Source organism: Nuphar pumila, chromosome 1 (assembly GCF_984573655.1).
Source record: "Nuphar pumila chromosome 1, dmNupPumi1.hap1.1, whole genome shotgun sequence".
Taxonomy (NCBI): domain Eukaryota; kingdom Viridiplantae; phylum Streptophyta; class Magnoliopsida; order Nymphaeales; family Nymphaeaceae; genus Nuphar; species Nuphar pumila.
In genome coordinates this window covers 3,130,068-3,149,060 of record NC_143249.1, presented here as the reverse complement: position 1 = coordinate 3,149,060, position 18,993 = coordinate 3,130,068, and the positions used below count along the sequence as shown (strand labels likewise).

The window sequence follows — 18,993 nt, the reverse complement described above, 5'->3', positions numbered from 1 at the left end:
CCTATAAGGTAATACATATTACAAACATATCATATATAACCCTCATTCTAACATCTGCAAAGGGTAAACTTAATCAATCATATTGAATTCAAATGAACATTTTACTTTGATGTAGAAGTGATGGAAAGTGGACAGACAAGAAATTGGATTCTTCTCTTCTTTTCTGTATAATAACAGAAAGCCCGACCTTGAGAGAGTGCAATAGATCTAAGTCACCAAATTCTGCATGAATAAGGCTAGCAGCAGGGCACCCCGTATCGCAAAGCAACTTAAAGATGTAATTTCAGCACAACTTGCATTTTAATCTCAAGTATCACTCTAGAAATCATACACTTGTTAGCCGCTGTAAAAGATTGTTCAATAGCCAGTACAACCCATGGACATCAACAGCTGTGAGAGAGAGAGAGAGAGAGAGAGAGAGAGAGAGAGAGAGAGAGAGAGAGAGAGAGAGAGAGATGCGTAGGCATTCTTCCAAAAGATGAATGGTAAAAAGGTGTTTGAACCAAAATCTTCCTATTCCTCACATCATGACATCGGGCAGAAAATGGCCTAGTACTTCACGAATCCAGTCTCCTTGTGCACTTTGCCAAGAATTGCCTCAATATCTCCCTCATACAAATTATGATGCTTTGCAACAGCAAAGCCACAGTACATGCCATCCACCGCAGCACTAACAATCCCACCGGCAAAGCCAGCACCTTCTCCAATTGGATACAACCCTTTCAATGTCAAGCACTCATAAGTATCACTGCATCGTGGAATCTGAACAGGTGAACTTGTTCTAGTCTGCAATATTTAGATGAATATAACATGAATATTGATCAAAGATTACAGGAATGATGCAATTATGAGAAAAATCACCTATTCAAACACAATTTACACTCAACATTTTTTGAAACAGCAAACATAAAATTTTCCAACGAATTAAGCAGAAATCATCAACAAATAAAAGACCACCATTACCACAACCACAACAACAACAACAATGATATAATGTCATCCAAGAACGTGAAGCAAAAGATAGGCCAGTAGGCTGTAGAAAGGTTGGCTACAGACTGCTCCAATGGAAGTTCCTTTACAAGCCTTTGTTGGCATCTTGTTCATCATTTCTTATTAATAGAATAGCACTGGCCCTCTCATAAATTCATGATCATGCATAAGCGTTCTAAATACGGACAGGATGTCCCTAATGCACGTGCATTATATCTCACACTATCATCCAAATGTAAGATGGCAATTTGTGTGAAAGGACCTTTACCTAAACCTTGAATCCTATCTTTCCAGGGAAAGACCTTTGTTATTTTTTAATCATGGAAAGTGGGCGAGGGAACAAAAGTTTCTTTCAAAACCACCTTGGAGATTATCTAGCATCAGGGAACAGATCATATAAGAGGATAATATCTTATCCTGACCAGGTTACGAGATACAACAGGGGAAGTCGCAGCAATCAAGTTAGATCCACACTAATTGTGCCATTATTAGAGCGATGCTGGAAGGAAGAGGGTGCAGACTACAATGAATTGGAAGCAGAAATCTCCAGAACAGCTTCCAAATTCTGGACTGCAATCTCTTACAATATTTGTTCTTAATTTCATGAAATGAAAAAATGAAGGGGCCACACCTTCCATCATGCTTATCAAAAAAGGGGTGAAAGGCTCATGAAATGAAAAATGGAGGAGGCCACAGCCTCCAGCATGCTTATCAAACAAGGAGTGAAAGGCTTGAAAGCAGAAAATCAAGGCATTCAAAATAAAGATTTTCGTATTTAGAAATCTCGATCATTTATTGAAGTACAATATAGCAACATGACTAAAAATAGCATCCTTCTATACTGAACATGCCATGTAGCAAGAACAAATTGATATAAAACTGATATATTCTTCAATTTTGTTGATGATAAAAAAAATCATAAGTGGAGCAATACGGGTTTTCTGGTGACCATCTTCACATCTAAAAATATCATTGTAGTTGAGAAAATTTTCTGTTACACTATGAGAATGAAATTATGTACTATGTAACAAGTTTATGCTGGCTATAATACCTCTACCCCATGAACAAGAGCATCCTTTGTGATAAATCCAGGCATCTGAAACATTTTTAGACATACTTAGACAAACAGGTCAAAACAAAGATTCACACAAAACTAGGGTCCGCTTAACATGCTGACTCAGGAAGAGGATATGTCAAAAACCTCTTCATCAAACAGAACTATTGACTGTTGCAAAGCTTCTGTTATATGGGGAGGGAACAACTCATGGAGATTTGATGCCTTCACTCCCAGACGATAACTTGATGGTGGTAAAGAGGTTTCTGAAACATGACCAAAGAAAAAAAAAAGTTGGTCAAGGAAAGAAAAACAGAATGTTAATCTGAATAGATTACCTGATAATCTGCTATTAAGGAAATCAGGAACTGTCTGAACAGGTACAACAAAATTCCCTCCTCCCATTGTGGCTGCCTTTCTTTCAAACTCTTTCTATTGACAAAAAAAATTTATGATGGATAAGAATTTGTATTTCCGTGCAGAGTTAAACATGAGTGGACATAAAGTACCTGGAATTTAACACCAGCTAAAGGCCCATAACAACCAAGATCAACAAAGTCCTTCTGCGAGACAGTAACAACAAGAGCTGCATTTGCCCATCTGGATGCACGCTTAGAAAATGACATACCATTGATACAAAGTTCTGATGGGTCAGTGCTGGTGAGGACAACCTGCCGGCATTTCATTACATTTTATCATAAAAACACAAAATAATGTTGAGGAAAAGAGTAAAGGGGATGTACCTGCCCACCAGGACACATGCAGAATGAGTAACAACTACGCTTCCTTTCAACCAACTCACTCGCTGTTTCAACAATATTTTCACCAACATATTTTACTAGCTTGTAATCAGCAACTGGTACTCTTCCACGTCCTCTATGAACTTCTGAAGCCAGCGCAGCATACTGTATAATGATATTAGTCAATTCTAAACTACAAAGAAATTCCTATTAATTATTTAGAACACCACAAAGCAGATCCTTACATATGAACTATTAGCCAATCAACCAAGGAAAAAGTTGTTTATGTATCACTTCATAACATCACTAACAGAATAGGTCAAATACCAGTACAGGATCTCAATAATATTGTACGTCAGCAACAAATCATAATAATGCAATGTCTGACAGTACCACTGTGTTGAAGAGCCAAACAATTTCACATGAAGAAACAAAAGGCAGCAGCAATAGGACATAATAATGCAATGTCTGAGAGTCACCAATGCTGAAGTGCCAAACAATTCCACATGAAGAAGCGAAGGTACAGAGGAAAATGACATAAAATGATGATAGCATAATTCCTAAATTCCTTTTTCCTTTCCTTTTAATTATCTGATGGCATCAATGCTCAAGGTAAAGTTAATAGAAGCAAGAGAACGAGTTATCATCTCTAGATGAACGCAGAAAGATTTCTTGAACTAAAGATCAGGCACCCCAATTCTAGCAGTTATAAGTGATACCATTACTTGCATAAAATAACTAAACTGTACATGAGGAAATAGCAGCAGTAATGAAACAATGAATGAGACATATTATCATCTACACTATGTATTGATATATGTAAGTATGCATGTTTGTGTGTGCAGTGTGCAGTGTGCACTTGAAACAGGACAATTCATTTAGCAAATAGGGTCACCTGAATAATCAGAAAACTCTAACAAGAGACACTAAGAATAAGATTGAACAGGCAGGCAAATCCTGAAACATGTTCTAAGATGAATTCAAATTCATCAGTAAAGGATGGACGAATAACCCTGACCTGTAAGCTGTTTATTAGTTCTTGTGGGTGCTCAATTCGTAGACCAACCTGTTTCCAAATAATATTTTTAAGCATGAGTCACTAATATCAAAACAATAACCATATTACAAGTTAACCAACCAAAAACTCAGCAAATGCAGAAAACTTTCTACAAATGCCACTCACAGAGCAATGAGGGTCTTCATCAGAACGTTAAGACTCATGTCATTACACATAAACATGCTTGTATCATAAAAACATTTATGCAAAATAATTGTGAACAATTGGATTCAATCTGGTGAGTAAGAGGAAAATAGATGGTTGGATTTGTTGACTCACAGAAAAATCCTTTGGCTTGAGGCCAACATTATGCTGAAGAAGCATTTGGTACACATCCCGAGCTGAATGCCCAATTGCAAGAACAACAGCATCATACTCCAGTTTCCTTTTGCCGGTATGTAAATCAGACCTTGCATCAGAGACTTCGACTCCCACAACACGTGAACTATTAACAAGCAGATTATCTAATCTGGTTCCAAACATGATATCAACCTGCAATTGTCAAATAATGCCATAGTAAAAGCAGTGGATCACTCACTAGAATAAGGCAAAAATAACATTGTATTTCTGCATATGTGCAAGTCAAAGAAGTTCTGGAATAAGCAGAACTCAAAGTAGTGGCCTACCCCAAGGCTTTTCAGATGTTGCCGAAAGTTCCGGAGCAATGGTATCAACCGATCAGTTCCCAAATGAGGTTTTCCATCAACTAAGATATTTGGAGGAGCACCAAACTGAACTAAAGTTTTCATTACCTGTAGGCAAAAGATTTGTCTAAACCAGCTCATACAATAAAGAGAAAAACATTTGGAAACGTTATAATCAAATCTAGAAAAGTCATTTCCATGCTCTTCTGAAAATTATTTCTGAGCAGTCACATATATATGCGATATTTTCAAATATCGCTGTAAATTGATAAAATATTGAAGGCAAAATGTCACAATATTTTGAAAATATTGAAAATTTATATATAGCGCGATAATAGCATGCTAATATCATGATAATATCACAATAATAACATGATATTATCATTTACTTTTACTTTTTTTTCCTTTTCTGCATCTTAACCATGTTTTTTCTTCTTTCTTTTGCATGTTTACTTATTCCTTTTACTATATGTATACTTTATTATTTAAACATGTTCTTTTCTTATTTATTTCTGCTCTTTTATATTTTTAAAAAATTTTAAGAATCAAGATTTTTCCAAGATTTTCTTGAGATTTATCAACTAAAACTATATTATCATGAGAAATTGCCTTGCCAAGATATAGCCAAGAGGCCCAAGACTGATATTTGTGACTATGTTTCTGAGTCCATTATTTGCATGACAAGAGGCCTCTTTGGAACTTTATATGAATGTTGAAGATCATTCGATCTCTGGTTAAGACAAAAGAGAACCGGGAGATAAAAAAACCTTTTCATTGATTCAACCCTATATCACATGGACACCACTTTTTCGGACGGACCGTATTCCTTTGAATATTAGTCATATTGGAAAACTTTATAAACCAGTCACGACCCCGTATCTACAGCTGCATCCATGTGACATAAATTTCAATCACATTAAAGTCTGCTGGCTTTTCACGAATACAGAATGCTTATAGAATGAGAAAAGATGATTTTGTCATCAACATCTTTCCAAATGAAAGAGTTGCCTTTCAACGTAGATTTATTACTGCTTTCATATTTGTACCAAACTACAAGTTCAGAAGACAAGCTATTATATAAAGCCAATCATCATCAATTTCTAAAAGCAAAGAGGGGTGCAGTGGTATCACACAAGGGTTTCACACAATATATTGGACCTCATCTTGATAATGTCACCCAAAAGCAAAGGAAACAGAAGATCCACTGGAACAAGATCTTGAATCTCACCGCCTGGACGCTGTCACTGTTCCTCCCAATCCTAGTCACCAACTTCCCATCGCTCCAAGTACCTGCACCACCCTGCCATACATTAAGTCCATAACAAATCATCCTTGATCATGCAAAATAATAACGAAAAATGCAAGAGTGTTGTTTTAAAGTAAAAAAATTATAAAAACTTTTCATTGTCCGGTAAGGACAGAAATAAAGTCCCATTAAAAATGCAACAACTGCTTATCTTACTACTATCACCAACTTCCAAAAGTTAGGAATGGGGCTGCTTGCTAAGAAAGGCACACATGACACACTACTAGAGTTAAATGTAAGCAGAAAGGAATCCATGCCAGTAATAAAAGCTAAGAGCACGTTATTGAATCATGCTATCAGTAAAGATATGCTTAAAATATTAGGTTGAATAATGGATATAATGCATTTTGTAGCACTTATGGGCTACTAAAATGATTATAACATTTATAGTTTACAAGAAAAAAAAATTGAAAAGTGGTTCCTCAATACAGAAAGTAGGACGCCAACAGCAGGTATCACAGTGGGAAATGGAAGCAGTAAGAGCAAGTCCTCAAAAAGTTGTGCTGCAAAGGCACATGAGCTTCCTGCTCAAAATGAACTTTTGACAATGTGAGCTTGCTAGTCCTAAGTAGGCTTCTAATAATCATAATCCACATTTGAGGAACTTAAAATTTTAATGCAAACACAAATACATGGATTGTAGAATATTAGAATGATATTCACATAACACTGCTCTCTTTACAACATGCAAATTATCATGAAAGGCGAAAAAGAGATAACACACGGGAAAAAAAATAAAAAGGATTAAACAGTGAAATAAATGACTGGAGACAAATACCTCCCCAAAGCAAAGATTGCTTTCTGGTTGCAAAATCCGTCGAACAACCAAAGCACCAATATCACGACCTCTTTGCTCAACTGCTTGACCCCTTTCAATTAAAGTAACTTCAGCCCCGAGCTCCCCAAGAACAAGAGAAGCAAACAAGCCAGAGGGCCCACTACCCACAACAGCGATTCTTGGTTTCGTTTCAACATGAAACTTGCGGGAAAAATGTGCCTGCGAACCTTGTGTTCCATTCCCGGGTACAGCACTAGCATGGGTTGTTCTATAATCATTTATGATGCTCATCAAGTCACCAGTATCCTTTTCAGTAGACAAATGCTCTACAACCCCTACTTTAGGCTCTAACCGGGAGACAAAGTCATGGGCACGAGGCTGCAAACTCAGTAGCTTCTTTGTATCCATGTCAACAGTGTATATAAACTTGGGTTCCTTCATTACCTGAACAATAAGTGCGAAAAAAAAATCAATGGGATACTTCAGACAAGCACAACGATATAAAATAGCACCAAGAATATATCTTGAAAATCATCTAACTGGAACCATCAACCAATAGTCCCAATCAAATAATAGCTCCATGTGATTAAGAAATGGAACTTGAAACAAGGTTCAGTGGTTCACACTTAACAGAGTAACTAGGGATGGCAGTGGACCCGGGTGGGGTGGGGTGGGGTGGGGTGGGGGCCGGCACAAGGTCTCCACCCCATCCCCGTCTCAAAAATTTTCCCTCCATTGCTGCAAGGCTTTTGATTTTAACCTCCATCCTCCTTTCATTCTCCGTTTTATGTCCTCCATCCTCGCTCCAAAAGGGACAAGGCAGGGTAGGGCTCTGTTTCCCCGATCCTGCCACCTTCTGTCATCGCATGGATAAACATCCTTCCCTTTTTTAGCAAGTGTAGATTTTTGTTCTTCCTTACATTTTCTGTTATCCTTACCTTTTTTGTTATCGATTAAGGTAGGATTGGGTCTATCTTCAGCCAACTGTTGCCTGTTTAAGTTGGCTGAAATCCCTATATATATTAGGCTCTTGTAACCATTGAGGTGTGGAAAAAGGATATCAGTTGAGGTTCTGTGGATGTAGGCATAGTTGTTGAACCACGTAAATAGGTGTGTCTTTCTTGTTGCAAATCGTAACGTGGGAACAAAGGGGCTGTGTATAAATCGTGATGCTACACCACTTACAAATCGTAACGTGAAAACAAGGGGCTGTGTATGAATCGTGGCACTCCACCTTTTACAAATTGTGACATGGTATCAGAGCAGGTTCTCTGAACTTATCGTGATCGTTGTTTCTTATGGAAGAAAACAGAGACGTTATGACTGGCAACAATATCAACTCTTCGGGAAGTTCAGTCGACAATAAGGTTGGTTGTTCTGAACAACATCATTTGCTTAAAATCACAAATTCGCTGTTTTCTGGGACCGACTACCTCAATTGGGCAAAAGCTATTTGTTGAGAATAGGTGGTTTTAAGTAAAGTTATTTTATAGTAAGATGCTATTTGTATTTTTGTTTTTATAATTGGGGCTTTATTGTAATTATGCTTTTAAGCCTCTCTCTATTTAACATAGAGAGAGGCCCTAATATCGATAAGCAGTTTTGAGTTTTTTCTGTGCAGCCGTCTCTCTCTCTCTCTCTCTCTCTCTCTCTCTCTCTAGGTCTCGGTTCATTTTCTACATGGTATCAGAGCACAGCCGATCGTGGGAGCGTGATCGACTGTGACGTGGGAACGTGATCGAAGCTCAGCCGATCGTGGGAGCGTGATCGACTGTGACGTGGAATTTTTTTTTGATCGAGCGTGATCAAAGCTCGATGTGATCGAGTGTGATCAAGGCTCAGTCGATAGTGAAGGCCATCTTGATCGTGATTACATCTTGATCGTGATCAAACTCCTATCCCATGAGTAAAAGAAATCAATACCTAATCAGGTCAGCGATGAAAATTAAATTTTTTTTTTGATCTGATGACAGATCTGGTCATGCTACTAGTCGTGGATGCTTGCTGTGGGTTCGCAGCTCCTTGTTTTTTATTGTTTCGTGACTACCTGTTGGGAGTTTGATTGCTGTTGGCATAGTTTACACTGAACATGTCGTGTGAGATATTGATATCGTTGTTGTTGGGAGTTTGATTGTTGTTGGTACAATCTACTCTGGATATCGTTGTTGTGGGGAGGTTGATTGATGTTGGTATAATCTGGATATCGTTGCTGTGGACATGTTGTGATTTCAGGTGGTGACTTTCTGCTAACTTTTTTTAGCAGCATCCAACACATAGTGGTGTTGCTCGTGAGAAAAAAAAATGAATGACTCATTGTCGAACTGTATATGTCTGGGGAGCTGCCCCTGTTATGAAAAATGTTGCTGCATATGCAGACGTCATGTTAGTGGTGATTCACTGACGTGCTGAATTACTTTTCTGTTTGTGGGTTGGTGCTCACTACTGTCGTGGGATTTTTTTTGTTCGTAAGTGAACAACTGCTGCTTGGAATATCAGTTGGTGTGTGAGTGTAACACACGGTTTTTTCCTGTTTAGTTTGGAGACTGTCCAGTTTTTTTAAAACCAGAAGTATGGCTGAAACTTCGAAATGTGATTCAAAATTGGAGCATATTGGAGAATATAAGGCATTTGCCAATCCATTTTCGTACGGCTCGACTGTAAGGTTAAATGAAACTAACTATGCCAGGTGGTCCAGAACATTTATGATGTCGGTATCTGGACATCGTAGAAAACATATCTTGTTGGAAGATGAACCCACTGAAAATGTGGGAAAATATGTTACCTGGGATGAAGATAATGACATAGTTATGTCATGGATTATGAATAGTGTTGAACCCCATATTGAAGATGGTTTAATTTATTATAATACAGCCAAGCAGATGTGGGACAATCTTCGAGATACATACTCACAAGAGACTAATGTGAGTCGTATCCTACAAGTCGAACAGGAAATATACAATTTACAGCAGGGAGATCAAACCTTGGCCCAGTACTATGCCTCAGTAAAAGCTGCTTTTGAAAGACTTAATGCTCACAGACCTCTCTGTTGTTCGAAACAAAAAGATCATCAAGAACAAACTATGGTTGCTAGGTTTCTTACAGGTTTATCTTCAGAATTTTCTGTTGCAAAAGTCCAAATGTTGACTGGTTCGGATGTACCTACTCTTGCTGAGGCATATAACCGTCTAAGCAGACTTGCGATATCTCTTCCACATTCTCAGCCAGGTACTCAGTCATCTGCCTTAGTTGTCTCATCTGGTTATGGACGTGGAAATCTTCAGAACATCAGAGGACGAGGTCGTGGACGAGGTGTGGGAGGCAGAGAAAAGCTTCAATGTACATTCTGTGAAAAATCTAGACATTTAGAAGATCGTTGTTGGGATAAGCATGGCCGACCAACCTCCTCTTCATCAAAGTCATATGCTCCTAAAGCTAATACTACTACTCTCGAGGCAACAAAGGCACAAGAAAATATCTCTGCAAGTGACAGTAGTATAACTCTCAGTCGTGCTGAATATGATGAGCTGATAGCTCTTCGTCCTTTGAGTTCTACCTCTCCTGTTGCTGGTGTTGCCTATTCAACAGGGAATCTTCTTCATCCGATTGACCGTAAGTGGATTATTGATTATGGTGCATCCAGACATTTGTGTGGCAATTCCCTTGCTTTTTCAGATCTAAAGGATATTAAGGCTCAGCTTGGAGTCTCATTAGCCGATGGGAGTACCTCCCCGGTTGTTGGTCAGGGAAATATTTCTATATCCTCCTCATTACAGTTGAAAAATGCTCTTCATGCTCCAAAATTTCCTCAAAGTTTACTTTCTGTTAGTTGCCTTGTAAAAGAACAACACTGTAGAGTAATATTTGATCCAATGGGCTGTCATTTTCAGGATTTGCTGACGGGGAAGAAGATTGGTGGAGGCTATGAAGAAAATGGAATCTACTACTTACATCATCCAATGGGTACTGTTCATGCTGCAGTGGAACATTCATTTAGTCCTATTCAGTGGCATCGTCGTCTTGGTCATCCTTCATTGTCAAAGCTTCGTTCGGTCTTTCCTCAGATTCCCTCCACCACATCATTTCAGTGTGAAGCATGTCAGCTGGGCAAGCATCATCGAAGTTCGTTTCCTTCGAGTCAGAGTCAGTCTAGTAATAAAGTCTTTGAACTTCTTCATGCAGATGTATGGGGTCCTAGTAAGATTCCTACTAGGACTCAGTGTCGATACTATTTAGTTATTGTTGATGATTTCTCTAAGTTATCATGGGTGTTTTTAATAAAGGAACGATCTGATGTTCCAAATATTATCAAATCTTTAATTTTTGAAATAAAAACTCAGTTTGAATCTACTGTCAAGATTGTTCGCACTGACAATGCTCTCGAGTTTAAATCAAAAGGTCTATTACAATTTTACCAAGATAATGGCATCCAACCCCAAACTTCCTGTGCTTATTCATCTCAACAAAATGGGGTGGCTGAGCGAAAACATCGTCACCTACTTGATGTTGCCAGGACCATTATGATTCAATCAAATGTTCCTGCAGCATACTGGGGAGATGCAATTACAATTGCTTGCTATCTGATCAACCGCATGCCCTCCTCTTCTGTGGGTGATCAAATTCCAATTCATATCCTAAAACCCAATACCCCTCTCTTCTCCCTCTCGCCCAAAGTGTTTGGATGTGTTTGTTTTGTACACAAACTTGGCCCTGACCGTGAAAAATTAGCTGCGCAAGCTACAAAATGCATATTTATAGGTTATCCCAAAAATCAAAAGGGATATCGATGTTATGATCTTATTTCTCGCCGAGAGTATGTCAGTGCGGATGTATCTTTCTTGGAATCCACTCCATATTACTCTAATACCGGTTCCCCGCTGCAGGTTGATCCAGCTGAGTCTTGTCCATTACCTATACCTCCTTTTCCCTTGGAATCCGTGCCCTCATTCTAGAACCACACTTCATCATCTTCCAGATATCATAATCCCCCATTGGTATATGTGCGTAGAGATCCACCTCTGCAAGTGCCTCCATCTTCTTATTCCCCTGAGGTAAGTTCTACTGAAAATAATGATCTTCATGATGATGATAACAGGCTGATTGCTCTACGCAAGGGGACAAGACAATGTACCTTATATCCCATATCTCATTTTGTCTCCGAAGCCAAAATTGGAAATCAGATGAAATCTTTTATTTCAACTTTATCTGCTGAAATTATTCCTCTGAACTATCAGCAGGCAGAGCTTGATACTCGCTGGAAGCTGGCTATGCAAGAAGAAATGGATGTCTTAATATCTCAGCATACTTGGGATCTAGTTGATTCCCCAGCAGATGCTGACATTGTTGGATGTAAATGGGTATATACGATAAAGTACAAATCTGATGGTTTAATTGAACGGTACAAGGCCAGATTAGTAGCCAAAGGGTATACTCAGACATATGGTATTGATTTCTTTGAAACTTTTTCTCCTATTGCACGGATGGGTACCATTCGTCTTGTTCTCTCAATAGTTGTTCAGCATGGGTGGAGCCTGTACCAATTAGATGTGAAAAATGCATTTCTATATGTGGACTTATCTGAGACTGTTTACATGCAACAACCTCCGGGATTCGAGGTTGAGAGGGAGTGTCAGAAGGTGTGTAGATTGAAAAAGGCAATTTATGGCTTGAAACAAAGTCCTCGTGCATGATTTCAGAAGCTGTTTGAAGTAATGTCATGTTTTGGCTTTAATAGGTCAGCAGCAAATCATACACTATTCATAAAGAAAACTAGCTCTGGCATAGTTGTTATGGTGGTATATGTGGATGACATCATTCTTACAGGTGATGATGTGAAAGCTATTGAAGCCACAAAGGCTCATCTTCAAAAACACTTTGTTACAAAAGACCTTGGTTCACTCAGGTATTTTCTGGGTATAGAAGTTGCCAGGAGCCGTGAAGGGATGGTTTTGTCTCAACGAAAGTATGTTCTTGACTTATTAAAGGAAACAGGAATGTTGGGAGCTAAACCAGCAAATATTCCTATGGACCATAAAGTTCAGTTGTTTGAAGAAGGGTCAAAACTGGTTGATAGCAAAAGCTATCGCTCCCTAGTTGGGAAACTATTGTATGTAACTGTGACCAGGCCGGATATTGCTTTAGCAGTAAGTAAAGTCAGTCAGTTTATGGACAAACCAACTGAGGTACACTGGAATGCAGCTATTATGATTCTCAGATATCTAAAATCTTCTCCTGGAAAGGGGTTATTGTTCCAGAAAGGTGGAACTCTGGATATAGTGGCCTATTCTGATGCTGACTATGCAGGATCTGTAGTAGATAGAAAATCTACCACAGGATTTTGTGTGTTCCTGGGAGACAACTTGATCTCTTGGAGAAGTAAGAAGCAAAATGTGGTTTCTAGGTCGAGTGCAGAATCAGAATATCGAGCTATGGCCCAAACAGCTGCTGAATTGATGTGGGTTCGTACTGTTCTTCTTGATCTTCAAGTGAAGGTTTCCTCTCCCATGACCATGATGTGCGATAACAAAGCTGCAACATATATAGCAAACAATCCTGTATTTCATGAGAGAACAAAGCACATTGAGGTTGATTGCCACTATGTAAGGGATATGGTTCAAGCGGGTCATATCACTACCAAATATCTAAAGCCGGAAGACCAAGTTGCAGATATGTTCACAAAACCTCTTGCCAGACCAAAATTTTCAAAATGTTGTGACAAGCTGAGCATGATTGATATCTATGCTCCAGCTTGAGGAGGAGTGTTGAGAATAGGTGGTTTTAAGTAAAGTTATTTTATAGTAAGATGCTATTTGTATTTTTGTTTTTATAATTGGGGCTTTATTGTAATTATGCTTTTAAGCCTCTCTCTATTTAACATAGAGAGAGGCCCTAATATCGATAAGCAGCTCTGAGTTTTTTCTGTGCAGTCGTCTCTCTCTCTCTCTCTCTCTCTCTCTCTCTATCTCTATCTCTTTCTCTCTCTCTATCTCTATCTCTTCTCTCTCTAGGTCTCGGTTCATTTTCTACACTATTAAATTTTTTCTCAGTGGTAGATCTAAATTAGGATATATCACTGAAAAAAATGTGAAGTCGGAGGTCTCAGATCCTACCTATGAGAAGTGGGAATCCGAGAATGACATGGTTATGAGCTGGATGTTAAATTCGATGGACCCAACCATAGCCAGGAGTTTCTTGTTTATAAACACCGCAAAGGAAATCTGGGATGCGGTTAAAAAAATTTATGGCGAGCAATTTAATCTTGCGAGGGTATACGAACTTCAACTAGAAATCTCTAAATATACCCGCAATGGCAAGCCCTTTAGTGTGTACATTGGAACACTTAGAGGGATGTGGGATGAACTGCACCAATATCGTCCTCCTACCGGTGACATCCTTGAGAATAAAAAAATATTTAAGGAAGATAAGGTTTTTAAAGTTCTCGCAGGTCTTGGTCCTTACTATGAAAATCTTCGAAGTCAGATTTTGATGACAACTCCTTTACCATCATACAATGTTGTTTGCGCCATGATCCAACATGAAGAAACCCGCAGAAAGGTCATGAATCCAAGTCATAATGACAAGTCATAAGAAAAATCAGACTTTAAGTGAGACATCAAACTGTCTTCCTCAAGATCGATCCAAAGCTAAGTTAAAACTTAAGTGCTCTTATTGTAAAAAGTTGGGACATTCCAAAGATCGGTGTTGGGATCTTGTGGGTCACCCTAGTCGTGACAAAGAGACAGGTGCAAAACAAGATTCGGCAAACTTCGTCACCAAGGATGATCTCACCCAATTCTTTCAACAAATGACTGACAAATTTAGTGTCTACCTCTCCCATCAAAGAGGCGTCTGCTGACCAACAAGGTAAAACTCATGCTCTTCTCTCATGCTTGATAGAAAATGAGTGGATTATTGATTCAGGGGCCTATGACCACATGACAAACCGTGATGACGACGTGATTTGTTCTAAAAAACCTGTCTACACGGCCGATGGATCTATCATGATTGTCACAGGCACAAAAAATGTGAAATTCAATCAAGACCTTGAATCTAAAGTTCTTGTGGTTCCTAAACTTGCAACTAATCTCATATCTGTGAGTAAGATCACAAAAGCTTATGACTGCTTGGCTATTTTTTCTTCAAAGGATGTAATGTTTCAGGACAGGAAAACGAAGAAGATGATTGGTAGAGGGGTTGAACGTGATGGACTATATTTTTTCAGTCCTCCGCAACAGACTCTCCTGTGCTGCGATCATTCAAGTAATACATACCGTCTCCGGCACTCTCGTCTTGGACATGCTTCTGAAAAAATCATTAAGTTAGTATTATCAGAATTGAATAATGATGGCTTATCTTGTGATGCCTGTGAATTTGCTAAAGCCTCTCGGCTTCCTTTTCAAAACTCGTCTTCTAGAAGTAATGAATTTTTTGAATTAATTCATTCTGATGTGTGGGGTCTCACCCCTGTAGACTCTGTGTTTGGATTCAAATACTATGTCACCTTCATTGAGGACAAGTCTTGAGTTACCTAGGTATATTTCCTTAAACATAAAAGTGAGGTGGCCAAAGTCTTTAAGAATTTTTATAACCTTGTGCTTACTCAATATGAACACAAGATTAAACTTCTAAGATCTAATAATGGAGGAGAATATATTAATGAAGTTCTTGACAAATTCCTGAAGCAACAACGGATAATGCCTCAAACCACGTGCGTGGAAACTCCACAGCAAAATGGAGTCGCCGAAATGAAAAATCAACATTTACTCAATGTTGCTAGGTCACTCATGTTTCACATGGTTATATCATAAATTGGGTTCCAAGTTCTAGCTTGGGAAATGAAATTCCCATGAAAAAGTTGAGAAACAAAAAAATTTCCATCAATCATCTAAAAGTCTTTCGCTGCAAATGTTTCGTTCATATCCAAGAAAAATTTCGAAACAAACTTGAGAAAAGAGCTGTCAAATGTGTTTTCGTTGGATACTCCTCGTCGGAGAAGGGTTTCAAATGTTTTGACCCTATTTTAAAAAAATTGTACGTATCAAGAGATGTAAGGTTTTTTTAAAACGAACCTTATTTTTAGTATCCCAACGAATGGGAGAATCCAAGTTTCCTACCAGAACCCATTTTACCAGTTCCTGAAAACCTTTATGACCTGTGTAGCCTAAATAATTCGTTGGATGTTATTCTTGAATCTGATCCATCTGATTCAAATTCCCGTCTTACAGCCTCTGATGCTACTTCCAACCCAAGTCAGTCCATAACCAACCCGGTTCAAGAGAACTGTAATATCAGGAAGTCATCTCGTTCCACTAGACCACCTGTTAGACTGAGAGACTATTATTCCTATTGCACCTCTGAAACCTGAATAGTTCATTCTATAGAACACCAATTGGACCTGTCAAAATTATTTGTGTTATATCGTTCCTAACCGTGAACCAACAAGCTTCAAAGAAGCTTATAAAGACTCGTAGTGGAAATTGGCCATGGACGATGAATTTAAAGCATTGCTCAAAAATAATACATGGACCTTAGTTGAGCTTCCTCAAGGGAAGAAAACAGTGGGATGTCGTTGGGTATACAAAATCAAATACAATAGTGACGGATTTGTGGAAAGATACAAAGCTAGATTGGTCGCAAAAGGATATACTCAGAAAGAAGGTATCGATTTCACTGAAAAATTTGCACCTGTTGCAAAAATGAATTCCATTTGTATTCTTCTGTCTGTTGCTACTAATAAACAGGGGGGCATCTTCCAATTGGACGTAAAGCATGCCTTCCTTCATGGTGAGTTAGAAGAAGAAGTGTACATGGATCTTCCACCCGGATACAATTGCGGTCTTGGTAAAGTGTGCAAACTCCAAAAGTCCATTTATGGCCTCAAACAAGCTCCTCGAGCCTGGTTTGCAAAACTCAGAGAAACTCTTATCAGTATCGATTTCAGACGCAGTACTTCTGACTACACCATGTTTGTGCATTGTTCATCCCTAGACAAGGTCATTTTACTTGTATATGTTGATGATATAATTCTGACAGGTGACGATAAGGCTATGATGCAGAAAACCAAAGAAATCCTGCACGCTAAATTTTAAATCAAAGATCTTGGAAAGTTAAAGTATTTCCTTGGTATTGAAGTCACACATTCAAGCAAAGGTCTTTTTCTGTGCTAGCGAAAGTACACTCTAGATCTTCTTAAAGATACTGGAGTAATTGGAGCTAAGGTTGTTGAAACTCCTCTTGAAACCAATTGCAAACTAAAGAAAAATGAAGGAGATATTGTTGTCAACTTCGAAAGTTTTCAGAGACTTGTGGGAAAGTTAATATATCTTACCTTTACTCGTCCATATATTACTTATGTTGTGAGTGTTATCAGTCAATTCATGCACGAACCACGGTTTGTTCATGTTGAAGATGCGCATAGAATCCTTGGATATCTTAAAGGAAGCCCAGGCAAGGGGATTCTCATGAAGAGAAATGAAAACCTGGACATAGTAGGATTCACAGACGCCGACTGGGCAGGATACCCTAACGATAAAAGGTCAACGACAGGTTTCTGTTCCTTTGTTGGAGGTAACCTTGTATCTTGGAAGAGCAAAAAACAATCGATTGTTGCCAGATCTAGTGCTGAAGCAGAATATCGCGTCATGGCTGCATGCACGTTCGAGCTCATTTGGATTAAGACTCTTTTGCTAGATATGGTTATATCCCTGGCCCAACCCATGAAACTCAAATGTGACAACATGGCTGCTATGTATATTAGAGTCAATCCGGTTTTCTATGAGAGAACCAAACATATTGAAGTTGACTCTTACTTCGTGAGAGAAAAAATTCAATTTCAAGCTAAAGAGATATATACATCATATGTTGGAAGCAAAGATCAATTAGCCAACATTTTCACTAAGTCTCTAGATCGAGAATCCCATCACAGGCTGAGTTGCAAGTTGGGTTTGATGGATATCTGCGCACCAACTTGAGGGGGAGAATGTCATTGCATGGATAAACATCCTTCCCTTTTTTAGCAAGTGTAGATTTTTGTTCTTCCTTACCTTTTCTGTCATCGATTAAGGTAGGATTGGGTCTATCTTCAGCCAACTGTTGCCTGTTTAAGTTGGCTGAAATCCCAATATATATTAGGCTCTTGTAACCATCGAGGTGTGGAAAAAGTATATCAGTTGAGGTTCCGTGGATGTAGGCATAGTTGCTGAACCACGTAAATGGGTGTGTATTCCTTGTTGCAAATAGTAACGTGGAAACAAAGGGGCTGTGTATAAATCTTGACGCTGCACCACTTACAAATCTTAACGTGGAAACAAGGGGCTGCATATAAATCGTGGCACTCCACCTTTTACAAATCGTGACACCTTCCACCATTAGAGGAAGGAGAAAAGAAATGAGAGCTCTAACCGCTCGTGAGAGAAAGGATTAGAAAGAGAGATGGGTCCGTTTAACCCCGGTCCACTGCCATCCCTAAGAGTAATGCTAACAAATGTCTAACTTAATCATCCTAATAACGATAACGTTGTTCTTTCTTGCAGCAGATCTTGAGATGAAAATGAAAAACAAGAACATTCCAGATCTGAAATACCGACATGAACTAACCTTTCTGGAATCGAATGATTTCCGGACGACGGAGAACGCCTCGTGGGGCAACAACGAAGCAACCTTCAACAAGAAGCATATTAGGGCATGAAATCAGGAGCATATATCGATCAATTTATCTCAAGTATGAGGGAAAAAACATAACGAAATGAAAACGAGTGAACTACGGAGCTGGTGATTCAATTACCGGGAACTTCAGAACCTTAGCGACGGCTTCGAGGAGGCCGTCGGAGACGCTGACGTGGTCCTTCCCGGGGTCCTTCTCCAAGGGAACCCCCAATTTGTAGAATCTCCAATAACCATCTTCTTTGTTCTCCACGGTCGTTAAGGTTTTGAATTTCCTCTCTAGCTTCTTCTTCTCCGAGGGGTACCTCTGCTTCCCCCTTCTTACAGAGCGCTTCGCGCAGAGAATTCTCCACGAAGACAACGACGACGAAGAAGAAGGAGGTAGAGATAGCGATGGAGACGACGACGGGTGCTTCGATTTAGAGATCTTTGAGAAACCCTTGAAATTTGGGAGAGGGAGATAGAGGAATGAATAATTCGCGGCCATGGATAAGGTTTCGAGCAAAGCTCGTGCCTTGGCGGGTATTTATAGGGTGTAGGCCGAACGCGGGAAAGGGGTAGAACGGATCGGATCCTATGTTATTCGATACTAAGAACCGAACCAACAAGACCCGTGAACCTGGTCATGATTCATGAGCCACGCCCAACCCACCTTTAGGTCTTGGATTCAGTCAATGAGCTTTTAGCCTCATAGACCTTAAGGCTGGTAAATGGGCGGAACGAACTGAACGGGGCATGTTCTAGTGGACAAGCTCGTGACTGGGGC

At 39.2% G+C, this 18,993-nt stretch overlaps 1 protein-coding gene across 1 annotated transcript; it reads right to left on the bottom strand.

The window, feature by feature from the left end:
• Positions 1–281: 281 nt before the first annotated feature.
• On the bottom strand, positions 282–18,714 carry PDE327 (FAD/NAD(P)-binding oxidoreductase family protein). Its single transcript, XM_089995640.1, has 13 exons — positions 18,349–18,714; positions 18,162–18,224; positions 6,570–7,013; positions 5,714–5,785; positions 4,468–4,593; positions 4,121–4,333; positions 3,803–3,850; positions 2,788–2,949; positions 2,554–2,715; positions 2,383–2,476; positions 2,192–2,310; positions 2,042–2,086; positions 282–786 (listed from the first exon to the last, which is right to left on the bottom strand). The coding sequence occupies exons 1-13, from the start codon at positions 18,712–18,714 to the stop codon at positions 550–552; spliced, it is 2,151 nt and encodes a 716-aa protein (XP_089851766.1). The 3' UTR covers positions 282–549.
• Between the last annotated feature and the right edge of the window lie 279 nt (positions 18,715–18,993).

What these genes read in the sequence shown, in the direction of transcription:
- PDE327 (XM_089995640.1), bottom strand. Translation starts at nt 18,714, where the DNA reads ATGGCCGCGAATTATTCATTCCTCTATCTCCCTCTCCCAAATTTCAAG. An exon ending in TAGCTGGTGTTAAATTCCAG is followed by an intron (nt 2,477 to 2,553) that starts GTACTTTATGTC and finishes TTTTGTCAATAG; the next exon opens with AAAGAGTTTGAAAGAAAGGC. An exon ending in CCTTAATAGCAGATTATCAG is followed by an intron (nt 2,311 to 2,382) that starts GTAATCTATTCA and finishes GTCATGTTTCAG; the next exon opens with AAACCTCTTTACCACCATCA.